At 42.9% G+C, this 20,436-nt stretch overlaps 1 protein-coding gene across 1 annotated transcript in view; it reads left to right on the top strand.

The window, feature by feature from the left end:
• NOL6 (nucleolar protein 6) overlaps window positions 1-20,078 on the top strand; it is a 59,262-nt gene extending 39,184 nt beyond the window's left edge. Inside the window, exons 24-26 of the mRNA XM_077284261.1 lie at window positions 7,060-7,260; window positions 13,196-13,297; window positions 19,619-20,078. Coding sequence (XP_077140376.1) covers window positions 7,060-7,260; window positions 13,196-13,297; window positions 19,619-19,768 — 453 coding nt within the window. The 3' untranslated portion in view covers window positions 19,769-20,078. The remainder of the gene's footprint in view (window positions 1-7,059; window positions 7,261-13,195; window positions 13,298-19,618) is intronic.
• Window positions 20,079-20,436: the final 358 nt, after the last annotated feature.

Here is a 20,436-nt window from a genome sequence, read left to right as displayed (position 1 = left end):
TTTCCAGCCGAGCTGGTGACCTCTTGGTCTACTTCTCCAGTGGTAGCTACTCCGGTGTCTCGCCTATCCAAAGTGACCACGCTACCTCTAGCCGAGATTGCGGCACTTAAGGATCCCACTGATAGACATATACTGTCTCTGGCTAGGCAGCAGGTTTTGCTTTTTGTCCAGCCTTTTCTGCCTTGGGTTTCCAAAGCGATAACTGCATGGGCTAGGCATTTGTGACAAAATTTGTTGGATGGTTCCCAGAATCTGGGATTAGCCAACATCACTGATCAGCTTGCACAGGCATGGAAGTATATCTGTTCAGCATCCTTTGATGCAGCTGCGTGCTCTACCCAGGTGGCAAGTAATTGCCTCACAATTCGCTGCATGTGGTGGGTCAAGGTTTGCAAGATGGACCTAACTAAAAAAAAATCTTTGATGGGACTACCATTTCAAGGGTCTCACTTATTTGGGACTAGGTTAGATAAAATCATGTCGGAAGCAGTAGGCGGTAGAAGCATTCAGCTTCCTCAGTCCAGGGCCATACGTCCCTTCCGGAGGCATGAGGCGTTGCACCCTTTCTCCAGTTCCCTGCCAGGTTGGCAGGTTAGATTGAATTTCTCCGGGGAGCCCAGGAGAGCTACCGTTAGAAAAGCCACTTTTGGAGTGCCCTCTGGATCAGGGACTAGGCCCTCTCGGTCCAGAGGCAGTAGGAGGGTCGAGGCTTGATGGCTGGCCCCCACTCAGGGTTTCTTCCCAGCTGGGTGGCTGCCTCCTCCTTTTTCAAGAGGCATGGCTGGGGACAGTCAGCGATTTTGGGTCAGAGAGGTAATCTCTTCGGGTTACAGAATAGAGTTCACCGCTCTACCTCGCAATCGTTTCTTTTGCTCTCGCCCTCCTTGGAATCCCAGTATAAGAGCCAATTTTGACCAGGTGATCACTTCCCTGCTTTGAACAGGGGTGATTGTAAGTGTTCCCGCTTCAGAGTTCTTCAAGGGGTTTTATTCAGACGTATTCCTTATTCCAAAAAGAAATGGCTTGGTGCTGTCTATTTTAGATTTAAGGCACCTGAACAGATGGAATCTGCTTCGTCACTTCAAGATAAAGTCGCTCCAGTCAGTGGTCGCATTCATGGAAACGGGGAATTTCTTTTTCAGGAGATATTGGAGATGCTTATTTGCATGTGACAATTTTTCCAGCTCATCAGTGATTACTTCACTTTGCGTTCAATTAAGATCACAATCAGTTCAGGGCTCCCCATTCGGGCTGGCCACAGCGCCCAGTGTATTTGGAAAGATCCTGGCCCCGGTTATGGCATTACTACTGTCCAGGGGAATAATTGCTTTATCCTATCTGGATGACATTCTTGTCAAAGCGCCATCCTTTGCACAATGTGTAGAGAGCCTACAGATCGTTCTTCAGACTCAGGCCATTTGGTTGGATTGTCAACAGGATAAAGTCTGTTTTAGTTCCAACACTGGCTACGGTTTCTGGGAGTGGTGTTCGATTTGTCGGCCGTGGGGTACGCCAGATGTAGATCTATTAGCATCGATACTATATAACAACGTGTTGAAATTTGTGACAAGGTCCTGGGAGCCCCAAACAATTGAAGTTGACGCCCTAGTAATCCCTTGGTACCGAGGCTATTTGCACACGTCAGGATTTCTTGCAGAAATTTCCTGAGCAAAACCGGACATTTTCTGCAAGAAATCCGCAATCGTTTTTACCGCTTTTTTTTTTTTTGCGTTTTTTTTCCGGAGATTTCCCAATGCAATAATATAGTGGAAAATCCGCAAAATTAATGAACATGCTGCGCTTTTTACCGCGATGTGTTTCTTTTGCGGAAAAAAACGTATCGTGCACAAAAATTGCGGAATGCATTCTAAATGATGGGATGCATATGTATGTGTTTTTTTAATGCGTTTTTATAGCGAAAAAACCCGAAAAATCCGGAACGTGTGCACATACCCTTAATCTGATTTATCTTTTCCTTCCCAGCTTTAACCACTTCTACCTAAAGTTCTCAAGAAGATCAGGGCAGAGGGTGTTCCAGACACTCAATGCTCCGTATTGGCCTCTGAGGGCTTGCTATTCGGATTTGAGCAATCTCCTGGCGGATGTCCCGTGGGCTCTTCTGAACCCGTCTGGACCTTCTGTGCCAGGGGGTGCGTTCTTCCATCCAAATTTGCAGGTGCTCAATATGATAGGATGAAGTGAAGAGTTGTGATAGTGTCTTCAGGAGCGCTGTGAGCTGGTCAGATGGATCTGTTCCTTCTGGAATTATGTTGGAGGTCAAGCTCCCAGATGTTGACCCATTATGGAAGTCACACCAACTAATACAGCTACTGTCAGTGACACTGAGACCGATAACTTCACAATCTCTCAATTTACCATTCATGATGACCAATCCCTTTCATAATTCCCTTTAAATATCACTGACACTCCCATTCCATCCACCTCTTTTGCTCCAGCTATTTCTACTCCTCCCCCACCAGTGATTGAAACTGTAGAACCCACTAGTCTAACGAGAAACAGTTTGGTGGATTCATCCCTTATTGATACCATCTTTCCTTCTTCTAAATCATTTAATTATAACCCTACATCATATTCCCCTACCAGCACTTTTCGAAATACGAAGATCACTCAGTTTTTTCAGTTGGCTTCAGGCCACCAATCAAAAAGAAAAAGAGAAAACGAGGATGTAGGGGGAGTGTCAAATTCCAAAAAGAGTTCCAAAATAATCTCGGACTCCAGCCCAAAGAAAACAAAAGCAATGTAGAATCTTCCATGAGCAATTCCAGCATTTTTAATTTATCAGAGTATGTACTCACTAATGAAGAAAAATCCCTTCTTGAGCTTGGTCTTTCATTTTGCCCGAATTCCCCATTAAACACTTTCGATTTGTAGCTTGATTTGAGTGAATTTATCAGAAAATTAACTATACAGCGTAATTTTTTGATAGAAAAAAAATAAATTATCTAATTTGGCCTCAAACCCCTCCCAGACCATGGAAGATCAATTTCGGCATGTTAACCCTAAAATATCTTCTAGCCAATTTTATCCTCTCCATCACAAAGGATCCCACATTGAAACTTTTCAACAACTCATTTTGAACGAGGTTTGCTCATTACCATTTATTAAAAAGAAAAATTCTAATTTAAGTGTTGAGGGGGGAAAAAGCACCTATAAAATCACTTAGAGCTAATAAGGATATTATTATAAAAAATGCCGATGTGGGTGGTTGTCATGAATAGGAGTTGTTATTTACGGGAGGGGTTTAGACTACTTGGAGACCCTGAATACTGCGAGAAATTGGAACAGGATACCTCCATCTCAATTTTCCTAAAATATAATGCACTCCTAAAAGAAGCGCAATCCTCTGGCATCCTTAGCAAAAAGGAGTTCAAATTTCTAAATATACCTCGATTTAAAGTTCCATTTTTAAAATTTTTTACCAAAAATTCACAAAAATCCGTTAAACCCCCCAGGCCGGCCCATCATTTCCGGTATTGGTTCTATCACTTGCAATTTATTATATTACGGTGCATTGATTTATTTCTTCAGAATTATGTTTTAAATTTGGACTCTTATCTCAGGGATTCATCTCAGCTCACTGGCCATCTTCAAACACTACCTCAGGTCCCTAATTGCATTCTTCTCACAATGGATGTCCAAGCCCTTTTTACGAATGTTTCTCATGAACTGGGTTTGGGGGCAATTAATCAGTATCTCTTAGCAGATGAACACTTACCATATCCTCAAAAGGATTTTTTTTTTTTTTTTTTTAAAAAGCCATTTTATTTATTTTAAATGATAATGTTTTTTTCTTTTGAACACTGTTTCTATCGCCAATTGGAAGGCTGTGCGATGGGGACGAGATTCGCCCCCAGTTATGCTAACTTGTTTATGGGGGCACTCGAGTCCGTCTTCATCGCGCAGTCTACCCAAACTCTAGGTAAAATAGCCCTATATCGCCGCTATATCGATGATTTATTCATCCTTTGGATTGTTCTTTGGAAGAGGCCTCTGGGTTTGTCCAAACATTGAATGCTAACTCCTGGAGCCTCTCCTTCTCAGCCGAGATGTCTAAAACGGCAGTACAGTTCCTTGACCTAATGGTGCATGTGGATCCGTCCAGCTCATTTTCCACTTGTACACATTTTAAAAATGTTGACGTCAACAGTTATTTGGATTTTAACAGTGGTCATCTCCCAAAATGGATTTTAAATATCTGATATGGTCAATGCTGGAGAATCAGAAAGAATTACACAAATGACAATGATTTTATAAAAGAAGCAAATATCCTTAAGGACCGGTTCCAACATAGGGGTTACCGGAAGGGGATTGATCCATGATGCTTTCTCAAAAGCCAGAACTCACACTCAGGAGGCTTGCATCAAAAAAAATCAAAACTAATATATCTAAAGATGTTGTAACCTCCGAAATTGACAAATGGAGTTTGGTCACTACTTTTAATCATTCCCACACAATTATCCGTGATCTTCTCAGGAAGCATTGGTTCATCTTGAAAGGTGACCCCATCCTTTCAAAACACCTCCCTGCTCGAGAACAATTTTTAGAAAAAAAAACGTACTCTCCGAAATTTGGTTGCTCCCAGTAATTCCATCCCTAACATATCAACCTCTTTAATTTATACAGATCCCAATCCAGGTTGTTTTAATCGTAGAACCCCGAAATGCCTTTGCTGTGTTTACTCAATAGACTGCAATTGTGGGCTCCAGTATGTGGGCCGGACTATCCAAACCATTAACGCACGTCTTAACAAACATCGCCAGAATATTCGGAATGGTTTTTTATTTCACAATTTGTCCAAACATTTCTCTGTGACACATCAGAAAGATCCAAGATCATTAAAGCTTGCCATTATTGACCAAGTACCGGACAATGCTCCTGATCGTTACGGGAGTTTAATAAATAGGGAGAGCTACTGGATATTCAAATTGGGCACAAGCTCCTGAAGGCTTGAACCTTACTATGGAAAAAGTGGCAAAATAATAACTTTATTTTAGTTTCATTTTTTGGTCACACTGCCATTGTTGTTATTCACTATTTTAGGCATTATATTTTACTTATATATTTTAATAATTCTCCTAATCTACATTGTGTTATTTTGTGTTATTCTGTTACATTTATTGTTATTGGTAGATTTATCATGTTATCTCATTGGCTCTTTGAGCCTTAAATACCCCTTCCTGTGGATGTAACCCCATTGCCCCCTGATGAAGATGGCGTTGTCCGTTGAAACGTGTAGTGGAATAAAGATTCATCATTTTAACCTCTGATCCTTAGCGCTCCTTTGACCTTGTCTGTTTGCCGTTCAATATGACAGGGTGGCTGTTGAAACCACGATTTTGAGGACAGTAGGTCTGGGCTGGGCCCCAATTAGAACTTCTGCTATGGGGCCCCATGATTTCTATGTACGCCCCTGATCGGTGAATACATTTTCTAAGCTTTACAGGGTGCACACTCTTGCCTCAGCAGATGTAAGCCATTGAAGGAAGATGCTGCAGGTGGCAGTAGCCCAGACTTCCGCTTAAAAGGGAACCTGTCACCCCCAAAAGTACTGCAGTGCGCAGGTGCCGGGCCTCTCTGACCTTTCCAGCGGCTGCGCACTGCAGTACTTTGCTCTGCCCTCATAAGGGCAGACAAAGTACGCCTGCGCCGGAGCCGCTGCGTAAAGACCCGAAGAGGACGTCATGGAACGAAGATGGGAGGCGCCGGAGCGGACCGGAGACACCCATCCGACCGGACCGCAGCGGGACCGCCCCTGGGTGAGTATAATCTAACTTCTTTTTCTCCTCTTTCAGGTAACATCGGGGGCTTATCTACAGCATTACAGAATGCTGTAGATAAGCCCCTGATGCCGGTGAGCTTACCTCACCAGCCATTTTGGGGGTGACAGGTTCCCTTTAAGTTACGGTGGAAGACCAGGTTGTAGCGGTATGAGATTTAATGCTATCCCTCCCTAGGGACAGCTTTAGGACGTCCCATGGTTCTGTGTCGCCCAAGAAGACAAATGAGAAAAAGATTTTTTTTACTTACTGTAAAACCTGTTTCTCGTAGTCTTCATTGGGGGACAGAGCTCCCTCTCTTGGTTACCTGGTTGGGCGTACAGTTCTGTTCTCTTTTCTCTTACGGTAATTATTTTCTCCTTCTACTACTTTCTCACAAAACTGAGGAAGCCTGGCTCCATCAGGCAAGGTATAGTCTGCTGGGGAGGAGGCAATTTTATTTAAATGCCATAATAGTGTCAGCAGACTATCCCATGGTTCTGTATCCCCCAATGAAGACTAAAAGAAACAGATCTTACGGTAAATTTAAAAAAACACGTTTTTTACTATCAAAGCCGTATGAGGACGTGTGTTTTGTTTTGGGTTTTTTTTGCAGGAGAAGTTGTAGTTTTGCATAACACAATTAATTTTGCCATGTAATCTACTGTAAAACAGGAGAAAAATTCCAATTGTGGTCAAATGATGAGGGGGAAATAAAATGAAATTGAATAAATGCAATATAAAGCAATCAAAGTGTCACACGCACCCAAAAAGGTACCAATAAAAATTACCCTCACATAGCTAAATCAACTAAAAAAAAAAGCTAAGGGTCATGGAAAATGGCAGCACAACATAATTTTTTTTACAATGTTCAAACATTTTTTAAGCCACTGAATTAATAAATAAAAACACATAAAATCATGTTTTCAGATAATTTTTACTGCACTGTAAAAAGAAAGCCCAAAAAGACAATGGCAGAATTGCTTTTTTTCTTTATTGCTTATGGGTTAAAAATGTTTATATTTTAATAGGTTAAAGTTCTATGGTCTCGTCGAAATCAATTATTTATTTTTTTTTTTTTCGTTTTTACAATGTTGTAATTTGTTTATTTTCTTTTTTGCTGCTGTTAGATGCAGGTGCAGTCTGTTTAGCCCAGCCTGCACCTGCTCTGTATGGAGGAGTGGACATGCCCTTCTAGTGGGAATGCTCTATAGAGTCATTCCAGTCTTTTGTTTTTACGTTTCCTCAGGATTGTAACACATTGTTTTTGTCTTTTGAACAGATGATTTTCCGTCCTCCCCTAGACCTCTACGACGTTCTTATCTACTTGAACCCGAAGCACATTCCCCGGCACAGAGAAGCTGTGGATCAGCCGACCAAATCGTTTGTCCGTGGGCTTCGGCAAGCGGATAAATCGTGCATCAATTCCCGCTTTCCCGTTGTTGACTATGATCCTCCCCAGTTATATCTGAATGAACTAAGGGTGAGGAAGCGCTTACAGTCCACAGATTCCCAACTGCATAAGAAAGAGTCACCTAACTACCTTATACACCGTTACTTGAGTCACCTACCTGTATACACCGTTACTTGAGTCACCTACCTGTATACACCGTTACTTGAGTCACCTACCTGTATACACCGTTACTTGAGTCACCTACCTTTATACACCGTTACTTGAGTCACCTACCTGTATACACCGTTACTTGAGTCACCTACCTGTATACACCGTTACTTGAGTCACCTACCTGTATACACCGTTACTTGAGTCACCTACCTGTATACACCGTTACTTGAGTCACCTACCTGTATACACCGTTACTTGAGTCACCTACCTTTATACACTGTTACTTGAGTCACCTACCTTTATACACCGTTACTTGAGTCACCTACCTGTATACACCGTTACTTGAGTCACCTACCTGTATACACCGTTACTTGAGTCACCTACCTGTATACACCGTTACTTGAGTCACCTACCTTTATACACTGTTACTTGAGTCACCTACCTTTATACACCGTTACTTGAGTCACCTACCTGTATACACCGTTACTTGAGTCACCTACCTGTATACACCGTTACTTGAGTCACCTACCTGTATACACCGTTACTTGAGTCACCTACCTTTATACACTGTTACTTGAGTCACCTACCATTATACACTGTTACTTGAGTCACCTACCTGTATACACCGTTACTTGAGTCACCTACCTTTATACACCGTTACTTGAGTCTCCTACCTTTATACACTGTTACTTGAGTCACCTACCTTTATACACTTAGTTGAGTCACCTACCTTTATACACTGTTACTTGAGTCACCTACCATTATACACTGTTACTTGAGTCACCTACCTGTATACACCGTTACTTGAGTCACCTACCTTTATACACCGTTACTTGAGTCTCCTACCTTTATACACTGTTACTTGAGTCACCTACCTTTATACACTATGTTACTTGAGTCTCCTATCTTTATACACCGTTACTTGAGTCACCTACCTTTATACACCGTTACTTGAGTCTCCTACCTTTATACACTGTTACTTGAGTCACCTACCTTTATACACTTAGTTGAGTCACCTACCTTTATACACTGTTACTTGAGTCTCCTACCTTTATACACTGTTACTTGAGTCACCTACCTTTATACACTTAGTTGAGTCACCTACCTTTATACACTGTTACTTGAGTCACCTACCATTATACACTGTTACTTGAGTCACCTACCTGTATACACCGTTACTTGAGTCACCTACCTTTATACACCGTTACTTGAGTCTCCTACCTTTATACACTGTTACTTGAGTCTCCTATCTTTATACACTGTTACTTGAGTCACCTACCTTTATACACTTAGTTGAGTCACCTACCTTTATACACTGTTACTTGAGTCACCTACCTTTATACACTGTTACTTGAGTCTCCTACCTTTATACACTGTTACTTGAGTCTCCTATCTTTATACACTGTTACTTGAGTCACCTACCTTTATACACTTAGTTGAGTCACCTACCTTTATACACTGTTACTTGAGTCTCCTACCTTTATACACTGTTACTTGAGTCACCTACCTTTATACACTGTTACTTGAGTCACCTACCTTTATACACTGTTACTTGAGTCACCTACCTGTATACACTGTTACTTGAGTCTCCTACCTTTATACACTGTTACTTGAGTCACCTACCTTTATACACTTAGTTGAGTCACCTACCTTTATACACTGTTACTTGAGTCTCCTACCTTTATACACTGTTACTTGAGTCACCTACCTTTATACACTTAGTTGAGTCACCTACCTTTATACACTGTTACTTGAGTCTCCTACCTTTATACACTGTTAGTTGAGTCACCTACCTTTATACACTGTTACTTGAGTCACCTACCTTTATACACTGTTACTTGAGTCACCTACCTTTATACACTGTTACTTGAGTCACCTACCTGTATACACTGTTACTTGAGTCACCTACCTTTATACACTGTTACTTGAGTCTCCTACCTTTATACACTGTTACTTGAGTCTCCTATCTTTATACACTGTTACTTGAGTCACCTACCTTTATACACTTACTTGAGTCACCTACCTTTATACACTGTTACTTGAGTCTCCTACCTTTATACACTGTTACTTGAGTCACCTACTTTATACACTGTTACTTGAGTCACCTACCTTTATACACTGTTACTTGAGTCACCTACTTTATACACTGTTACTTGAGTCACCTACCTTTATACACTGTTACTTGAGTCCCCTACCTTTATACACTGTTACTTGAGTCGCCTACCTTTATACAATGTTACTTGAGTCACCTACCTTTATACACTGTTACTTGAGTCGTCTGCCTTTATACACTGTTACTTGAGTCGTCTGCCTTTATACACTGTTACTTGAGTCGTCTGCCTTTATACACTGTTACTTGAGTCACCTACCTTTATACACTGTTACTTGAGTCACCTACCTTTATACACTGTTACTTGAGTCACCTACCTTTATACACTGTTACTTGAGTCACCTACTTTATACACTGTTACTTGAGTCACCTACCTTTATACACTGTTACTTGAGTCCCCTACCTTTATACACTGTTACTTGAGTCGCCTACCTTTATACAATGTTACTTGAGTCACCTACCTTTATACACTGTTACTTGAGTCGTCTGCCTTTATACACTGTTACTTGAGTCGTCTGCCTTTATACACTGTTACTTGAGTCGTCTGCCTTTATACACTGTTACTTGAGTCACCTACCTTTATACACTGTTACTTGAGTCACCTACCTTTATACACTGTTACTTGAGTCACCTACCTTTATACACTGTTACTTGAGTCACCTACTTTATACACTGTTACTTGAGTCGTCTGCCTTTATACACTGTTACTTGAGTCGTCTGCCTTTATACACTGTTACTTGAGTCACCTACCTTTATACACTGTTACTTGAGTCACCTACCTTTATACACTGTTACTTGAGTCACCTACTTTATACACTGTTACTTGAGTCTCCTACCTTTATACACTGTTACTTGAGTCACCTACCTTTATACACTGTTACTTGAGTCACCTACCTTTATACACTGTTACTTGAGTCGTCTGCCTTTATACACTGTTACTTGAGTCACCTACCTTATACACTGTTACTTGAGTCACCTACTTTATACACTGTTACTTGAGAGTTTGAACCCTTCAGAATTTTCCTTATTTATCCTAAGTCATGTGGCAAGGCTCGTTAAAAGGTCGATATTAATTTGTAGAATTGCTACTTTCAATAGGAAGGTCTAGTCCACTTCCTCTCTGAAGAGGAAATTTGCATATTTAATTTCCAAGAAGAGCATTGGAAGGCTTAAAAATCTATCCACCTTGGCATGTCAGGCTTGACATGTCACTCTACGCAAGGAGAAACGTTACCTCTTGGATTCCGGTCAGACGCCTCTCACCCAGCCAAACCAGATCTCACAATTTGCACTGATTAGGGGCAGTACCCCGAAACACAGTGTCTGCAAATTGAGATTCTAGATTGGCTTTTATGCAAGTCATGTGACAAGGCTCGTTAAAGGGTCGATGTTGACTTTTAGGATTGCTGCTTCCAGTAAGTGGCACTAGAGTTCTAGAGTTCTTCCTCTCTGAAGAGACAGTTTACATACCATATTTTTGCATACATTTTGCCTAAATTATGTCAGATTTTCACACAAGGCCTGCAAGTAGATAAAGAGAACCAAATCAAACAAATAAGTAAAAAATATTTAGACATTGTCATTTTTTTTTCATTAGAGAAAATGATCCAAAAAAATCAATTTGCAGACACATGTTTCGGGGTGTTTGCCCCTCTATAGTACAAAGCAGACACACACACACACACACACATATATATATATTAAAGGGAACCTGTCACCCCGTTTTTTGAAGATGAGCTAAAAATACTGTTAAATAGGGGCAGAGCTGGGCGTTACATTAGTGTCTTTGTGTGTCTTTATAACCTACCTAAGCTGCCGAAATACCTTTGTAAAGTCGCCGTTTTGGGCTGTCACTCACGCTGGTCTGGTCCTATGGACGTGGTGACAGCGCTGTTTCTCCCCCAGAAACCTGCTCATCATTACGTTGGTGGCGTAGTGGTGTGCGCATGTCCAAAGCGAAGATCCACTGCCCAGGAGATTCAAAACAGCGCGGTCTTCGCTATTCGCCGTTTACCGGTGGGCGCGGCCATCTTTCCTGTGGCCGCGCGTGCGCAGATGGAGCGCTCTGCTGCCCGGGGCTTCAGGAAAATGGCCGCGGGATTCCACGCGTGCGCAGATGGAGATCGCGGCGGCCATTTTCCTGAAGCCCCGGGCAGCAGAGCGCTCCATCTGCGCACGCGCGGCCAGAGGAAAGATGGCCGCGCCCACCGGTAAACGGCGAATAGCGAAGACCGCGCTGTTTTGAATCTCCTGGGCAGTGGATCTTTGCTTTGGACATGCGCACACGACTACGCCACCAACGTAATGATGAGCAGGTTTCTGGGGGAGAAACAGCGCTGTCACCACGCCCATAGGACCAGACCAGCGTGAGTGACAGCAGAAAACGGCGACTTTACAAAGGTATTTCGGCAGCTTAGGTAGGTTATAAAGGCACACAAAGACACTAATGTAACGCCCAGCTCTGCCCCTATTTAACAGTATTTTTAGCTCATCTTCAAAAAACGGGGTGACAGGTGCCCTTTAACTTAAAAAAAATCTAATTCTACCCACTTTTACCTTGTTCAGGTATTGTGCATCTCTGGTTTTAATCGAGTCTGCCTTATAACTGAAATTAACATTTTTGATATTTCACAATATTGTTCTTGGATGCAAAGTTGCATGAAAATGCTGTTTTGAGTGGCATGTGGGTATCTCAAAGACCGCTAACAACTGAACGCAGCTGTAGGCCCTTTTCACACGTCCGTGTCTCCGGTACGTGTGGTGACAGTTCTCTCACGTACTGGAGACCCGTACACACGTAGACCCTTATTAAAATGAATGGGTCTATGCACATATCTGTGTGTTTCCATGGACCGTGCTGTCAGCACGGACAGCAAAACATCCAACACACGGAGAACACACTTTGATGTCCTCCGTGTTACACGGACGGCTGCTGGGGAAGAAGCGCTACTGTAAGCGCTGTTCCTCGGCGGCTAGTGCTGAAGTCGGCTGTCATCAATCTCCCCTGCTCTGCTGGCGATCACAGGAGAATGAGGAGTGTTATCCAAGCCCTAGTCTTAATACTCCAGATGGATGACATTGGTAGGGGATGGAGGCCATACTTCTCGGCTTTAAACGATACTAGAAATTACAGAGATTTTCCATCTCTTCAGTATTTTACAATTTTGAGAAAATATAGAACATCTCTGCACGTGTTGAAGCTACATTTTTAGCACGTCCTAAACATGAGATTTTTTAACAACACTAGAGTTTAATAATGTTTACCACTTAAAAGTAAAAAAAAAATATTGGGTCATCCTTGCCCAGGTGATTAAATCTGCCATTTTTGGATTTCTGTGGTGCAGCCAGAATAACCGTCATCTCTGCTCCCGGCGGGGCGGACATATCATTGGTTCCACCTGTGTGGTCGCACAGGGGCCCAAGAGGTAAGAGGGCCCATTTCTGCCTCCAAAGCAAGGGTCATTTTGCATATTTAGGAGCTTTTGGTCTGGAAAGGTCCTGTATATTGTTCTTGCACAGGGGCCCTTTTCTGTGTTTGCCACTGGCTCCCGGCACAGTTTTTCCAAACTCCCGAAAGCCACAATTTTCTGGTAACGGTTTGTTGTCACCCGGGATATAAAGGAATCATTTCTGAATAGAAATGAAAACAGAAAACTGTCTTGTTTGGTGTAGAACTTGCTGATATTTGTGGTTCTTTCCTCTGTAGTATGAGCTCATGGCTGTGTTTCCTGTGTCTCATTCTAGGAGTCTTTTGGGGAATTTGCATTGTTTTTCTATGACGCTCACGGAGGAGAAGTCATCGGCGTCATCTGGAACCCATCTGGCTTTGCGCCAAAGCCCTTTAGGGTGAGTACTGTCCTCGGCCCGTCGGGTAACAATCGCGGGGTTCGTATTACAGAACAGAGCCCTTCTCTGTCCATCACGTGCAGCTCACAAGCCCTTCTGCCAGGGCTGCTGCACGTGTGAGATGCTCTGATACAGACCCACCGTCAGAGGGTGAGTGCATTGATACATGGGGTCTGTATTTGGGGTAAATGATACTGTTAAACCTGCAGATTTATCTCCGGCGATGACTTGTGTGTTAGGAAAGTGCTCCATCCTGTATAATCCGAGCTCTCCGCGTTTCATAATCGCCGGCAGGGTGGAGCAGGCTGTACATACGGCTCATTAGCTGCGCTGTGAATGCCCTCGTGGGCTGTGCACGGTCATTAATTATAACCTGCCTGATATGATCATATGTGTCATATGCCATTAATTATACAGGGTGAATGGGAGAGCGCACACATGCAGAATAATACGTTTGTGTAATGTATATGCACCATACAATTCCCAGAATCCAAACCATCAGAAATTCGGGACTTTTGGAAGCTTTTTTCTTTTACACACTTATTGATGCCTAAGTATTAGGCTGTGTGCACACGTTGCTGATTTTTCGTTTTTTTTCACTATAAAATGCTATAAAACCGCAAAAAAACAGCATACATTATGCATCCCATCATTTGGAATGAATTCTGCAATTTTTGTGCACATGATGCGTTTTTTTTCCGCTAAAAAAACGCATCGCGGTAAAAAACGCAGCATGTTCATTAATTTTGCGGATTTTTGGCGGTTTTCCCACTATGTAATGCATTGGGAAATGTCCGGAAAAAAACGCACCAAAAACGCGCAAAAAATGCATGCAGATTTCTTGCAGAAAATTTCCGGTCTTTCTCATAGGCACATAGCCTTACAGCCACAGACTGTGTACTGTTAGTCTACATCTTGCTGTTATCAGCCATTTCTGGCTGGAGAGAAATTGCAGGGTCTTTTAAGGAGACAAGTGATGAGAAATAATACTAAAAAAGTAATATAGACCGTTTATAATGCTAAACTGAGTTTAGCATTAGAATAAGTTTAGAGTTGAGAGATTGTTTTTAGCTTTTAGGCTGTGTGCACACAGGGCGTTTTTCCGCACGGAAGTGGGCCAAAAACGCTATGGAATCCTTATGCAAGCTAATTCAATGACAATCCTGAAGTGTTGTGCACATGATCAGTAATTTTCTGTACGTACTTGCAGTGTTTTTTTTCTGCAGCATATCAATTCTTTGTGTGCATTTTTAGCGCTTTTCACCCATTGGCTTCAATTGAGTCAGTCAAATCTGCAGCAAAAACGCAGGTATAAAAATGTTTGCGGATTTGCTGAGTTTTTACGGACTTCTTATGATGTTTCCCACGCTGTCATCTGTATGACAGCGTGCGAAACATTGGCGGTTCTGATAGGTAGTAATGTTAACGCTGGTAAGATCGATACTGTCGGTGGTCAGAGCGCTGTGGGGTCAACGCGGTCAGATCTCAGTGTGACCCCGCGACTGTGACCCGCGGTAAAAAGCTTACAGCTGGTCACCAGGAGTCGTCTGATGAGAGACTACTATTCTAACAGTGATAGCAGGAGCCGCTGATGGGAGAAGTAGTCTCGTAATCCAGCGCCTGTTCTCACCCTTTAATTATTTTACTTTTTGTTTTTTAAAGGGCCACTGTCACCCCCTACAGCTGTTATAAACTAAAAGAGCCACCTTGTGCAGCAGTAATGCTGCAGTCTAACAAGGTGGCTCTTTTAGTTTTTGATTCAGCTATTCCCTCAATAAAGCGTTTTAAAATTTGCCCTAAATACCTGTCTTTAGACCTGGAGGCAGGTCCGAAGCCTCCTCTGTGAATCTCCCAACGGCCGTCACTCTTCTCTTCTGGGGATGCGGTCGCCGCCCCCTTTGCACTGTTTCTTCTTAACTCCGGCGCCTGCGCTGTGCGTGCCTGCCTGGGACAGGCGCAGTCTTCATTGTCCGTCATAGGTCAGATGCAGGGTGCCTGACTGCGCCTGTGCGGGCAGTGCGGCCACCCTGTTGCTGAATCCCCGCCCCGCACTGTTATTCATTATGCACAGTGCGGGGCTGGGGTTCCTGGGCATGCGCACTGCGCTGTTCAGACGCTCCCCCGGTCCCCCGCTTTCCAGCGTTGCCGTAATATACAGGTTTCCTTGCCAGCGTTTGGAATGAAGCAGCCGCAAATAACAACGATGGAAGGCGGGGGAGCTGGGGGAGCGTCTGAGCTGGGGGAGCGTCTGAACAGCGCAGTGCGCATGCCCAGGAACCCCAGCCCCGCACTGTGCATAATGAATAACACAGTGCGGGGCGGGGATTCAGCAACAGGGTGGCCGCACTGCCCGCACAGGCGCAGTCAGGCACCCTGCATCTGACCTATGACAGACAATGAAGACTGCGCCTGTCCCAGGCAGGCACGCACAGCGCAGGCGCCGGATTTAAGAAGAAACAGCGCTCAGGGGGCGGCGACCACATCCCCAGAAGAGATGAGTGACGGCAGTTGGGAGATTCACAGAGGAGGCTTCGGACCGCCTCCAGGTCTAAAGACAGGTATTTAGGGCAAATTTTAAAACGCTTTATTGAGGGAATAACTGAATCAAAAACTAAAAGAGCCACCTTGTTAGACTGCAGCATTACTGCTGCTCAAGGTGGCTCTTTTAGTTTATAACGGCTGGAGGGGGTGACAGTGGCCCTTTAAATACATATTCAAAAATTTAAATAAAAAACTCATTATACTCACCAACACCAAATCCCTGATTCTCATGTCTCCTGTAAAAAATCAGAAAGAATAAACCTCAGAGAGGTTTGTACACTGCAGTCAGCGGCCTCCCGCCAGCTGGATACTGCTGATAACAGAGAGAAATACAGTGAAGGAGATAAGTTTTTGGTCCCTTGCTGATTTTGTAAGTTTGCCCACTGACAAAGACATGAACAGTCTATAATTTTAAGGGTAGGTTAATTTTAACCCCTTAATGACCGTGGGATTTTTCGTTTTTCTGTTTTCGTTTTTCACTCCCCTCCTTCCCAGAGCCATAACTTTTTTATTTTTCCGTCAATTTGGCCATGTGAGGGCTTCTTTTTTGCGGGACGAGTTGTACTTTTGAACGACATCACTGGTTTTACCATGTCGTGTACTAGAAAACGGGAAAAAAATTCCAAGTGCGGTGAAATTGCAAAAAAAGTGCAATCCCACACTTGTTTTTTGCTTGGCTTTTTTGCTAGGTTCACTAAGTGCTAAAACTGACCTGCCATTATGATTCTCCAGGTCATTACGAGTTCATAGACACCAAACATGACTAGGTTATTTTTTACCTAAGCGGTGAAAAAAAATTCCAAACTTTGCTAAAAAAAAAAAAAAAATTGCGCCATTTTCCGATAGCCGTAGCGTCTCCATTTTTCGTGATCTGGGGTCAGGTGAGGGCTTATTTTTTGCGTGCCGAGCTGGCGTTTTTAATGATACCATTTTGGTGCAGATACGTTCTTTTGATCGCCCGTTATTGCATTTTAATGCAATGTCGCGGCGACCAAAAAAAACGTAATTCTGGCGTTTCGATTTTTTTTCTCGTTACGCCGTTTACCGATCAGGTTAATGCTTTTTTTTTATTGATAGATCGGGCGATTCTGAACACGGCGATACCAAATATGTGTATGTTTGATTTTTTTTTATTGATTTATTTTGATTGGGGCGATAGGGGGGTGATTTAAACTTTTATGTTTTTTTCACATTTTTTTTAACTTTTTTTTTTCACTTTTGCCATGCTTCTATAGCCTCCATGGGAGGCTAGAAGCAGGCACAACCCGATCGGCTCTGCTATGTAGCAGCGATCATAAGATCGCTGCTACACAGCAGAATTGCAGGTGTGCTGTGAGCACCAACCACAGGGTGGCGCTCACAGCTACCGGCGATCAGTAACCATAGAGGTCTCAAGGACCTCTATGGTTACCATTCAGAAGCATCGCCGATCCCCGATCATGTGACGGGGGTCGGCGATGACGTCATATCCGGCCGCCCGGCCGGATGCGGTAGTTAAATGCCGCTGTCTGCGTTTGACAGCGGCATTTAACTAGTTAATAGGCGCGGGCAGATCGCGATTCTGCCCGCGCCTATTGCGGGCACATGTCAGCTGTTCAAAACAGCTGACATGTCCCGGCTTTGATGCGGGCTCACCGCGGAGCCCTGCATCAAAGCAGGGGACCTGACGTCGGACGTACTATCCCGTCCGACGTCAGGAAGGGGTTAACATTGTGAGATAGAATATCAAAAATAAAATCCAGAAAATCACATTGTATAAATTATATAAATTTGCATTTTGCAGTGACAAATAAGTATTTGATCCCTATGGGAAACAAGACCTAATGCTTTTTGGCAAAACCCTTGTTGGCAAGCACAGCAGTCAGATGTTTTTTGCAGTTGATGATGAGGTTTGCACACATGTCAGGAGGAATTTTGGTCCACTCCTCTTTGCATATCATCTCTAAATCATTAATATTTTGAGGATGTCACTTGGCAACTCGTGGCTTCAACTCCCTCCATAAGTTTTCTATAGGATTAATGTCTGGAGACTGGCTAGGCCACTATTTGACCTTAATGTGCTTCTTTTTGAGCCACTCTTTTGTTGCCTTGGCTGTATGTTTTGGGTCATTGTCATGCTGGAAGACCCAGCCACGACCCATTTTTAATGTCCTGGTGGAGGGAGGTTGTCACTCAGGATGTTATGGTACATGGCTCCATCCATTCTCCCATTGATGCAGTGAAGTAGTCCTGTGCTCTTAGCAGAGAAACACCCCCAAAATATAATGTTTCCACCTCCATGCTTGACAGTGGGGACAGTGTTCTTTGGGTCATAGCAGCATTTCTCTTCCTCCAAACACGGCGAGTTGAGTTAATGCCAATGACTTCCATTTTTGTCTCATCTGACCACCGCACCTTCTCCCAATTACTGAATCATCCAAGTGTTCAGTGGCAAACTTCATACGGGCCTGCACATGTGCCTTCTTGAGCAGGGAGACCTTGCGAGCACTGCAGGATTTTAGACCTTTACGGCGTAATGTGTTACCAATGGTTTTCTTGGTGACTGTGGTCCCAGCTGCCTTGGATCATTAACTAGGTTCCCCCCGTGTAGTTTTAGGCTTATCTCTCACCGTTCTCATGATCAAGGCTACCCTACGAGGTGATATTTTGCATGGTGCCGCAGATTGATGTCGATTGACAGTCATTTTGTGTTTCTTCCATTTTCTTACTATTGCACCAACTACTATTGCACCAACTACTATTTCTTACTATTGCACCAACAGTTGTCTCCTTCTCACACAGTGTCTTACTTGGGGTTTTGTAGCCCATTGCAGCATTGTGCAGGTCTATGATCTTGTCCCTGACATCCTTATAAAGCTCTTTGGTCTTGCCCTTGTTGTAGAGGTTAGAGCAGTGTTTCCCAAACTCCAGTCCTCGCGGCTCCCACAGGTCATGTTCTCAGGATTTCCTTAGAATTGCACAGGTGGTGGATGTGTCATCAAGGCATCAGGAATTGTCTCTCCTGTGCAACACTATGGAAATACTGAAAACATGACCTGTGGGGGACTGTGAGGACTGGAGTTTGGGAAACACTGGGTTAGAGTCTGACTGATTGAGCCTGTGGACAGGAGTCTGTTATGAAGGTGACTATATAAGACAGCTGTCTTTAATGCAGGTAATGAGTTGATTAGGAGCGTCTAACTGGTCTGTAGGAGGCAGAACTCTTAATGGTTGGTAGGGGATCAAATACTTATTTCTCACTGCAATTTGGAAATTTATATAATTTATACAATGTGATTTTCTGGATTTTACTTTTGATATTCTATCTCTCAATGTTATAAATTAACCTACCCTTAAAATTATAGACTGTTCATGTCTTTGTCAGTGGGCAAACTTACAAAATCAGCAAGGGATCAAATACTTATTTCCTTCACTGTAGATTGCATTCACCATTCCTACAGCATCTCCGCAGCCCGAAGTGGCTGATAACAGGGAACAGTGAGGGACATTTAATCATTGTATCGGCTCCAAAATTAATGTGCAGGTTTCGAAGGTTTTATGGTTGTAAATGCCTAATCCAAATTTATCATTGTTTTAATCTTTTTTTTTTTTTTTTTTACTACTTATGCCAAAACTTTAAAATTATGCGAAAAGAGGGATGCTCATGAAGTGCAATATATTTATGCGTTCTTTTCTATATAAATGTTGCAGAAAAGTTGCGTTTTGTAGGCAGGTCATAGCATTTATGTTGTTTTTGATTTTTTTTTTATACCTTATACCTTTTTTTTTTTTTTCCTTCAGATTACTAGAGTGAATGGAAGAGTAATGGAAAAGAAAGGTAACAGCACGCTAATGATCCCCAACGTGGAGGCCATATTGGAGGATTTTAAGATTTTAGGGGAGGGACTGGTCAAAAGCATCGAGTGTCAATCTGAGAGGTGGAGCATCTAAGCTGAGGACACCTAGGACCAGGAGACAGCGGGCATTGATAAACTTGCTCGGTTAGGAAGTGATGGACTCCAGGGACTGATGGGAATCTATGATGAACTGTTAATTAAAATGATATTTTTCATGGACTCAGTGATCATGTCATTTCAGATATAGCTAAATATTGTATATTGAAGGGCGTTAGAGGCGTTTTTATTTTTTACATTTATTGTGATCCTTGTTGTCAGACTCTAGAATGCTGATATTGTATTTTTGGGCAAGGAAATGAAAACATCTGCATTTGTGTATAAATAAATGTAAAGTTCCTCCTTTGCATTGCTCGTGGTTTTCGTGTATTTATTGTTTGCCCACGAGTATTAATTGAGGTGTCTGATTTATTTTGAAAATCCCAGTAAAAAATGAAAAATGTACTAAATGGGTTTGTGCTTTCCGCCGTGTTCATTCATCAGATAATCAGTATTGTGTTTTAGTGAATGTAGAGGTCAGAACCTTCGGCATTATTAATATTTCCTGATAAACACCCAGCATGTTGGGAGTCGTATTTTCATGACTGCTTGAGTGCCGAAGGCTTCAGATCCCTTCTGTGTGGGGCTAAGGCACTACCTCTTTAGGGCAGTATGGTGGCTCAGTGGTTAGCATGCTGGCTCAGTGGTTACCACTGCTGCTTTTCA

Source organism: Ranitomeya variabilis, chromosome 1 (assembly GCF_051348905.1).
Source record: "Ranitomeya variabilis isolate aRanVar5 chromosome 1, aRanVar5.hap1, whole genome shotgun sequence".
In the NCBI taxonomy this organism is placed as follows: Eukaryota; Metazoa; Chordata; class Amphibia; order Anura; family Dendrobatidae; genus Ranitomeya; species Ranitomeya variabilis.
The sequence above is the reverse complement of the archived record's forward strand: the minus strand, read 5'-3'. Positions and strand labels throughout refer to the sequence as shown.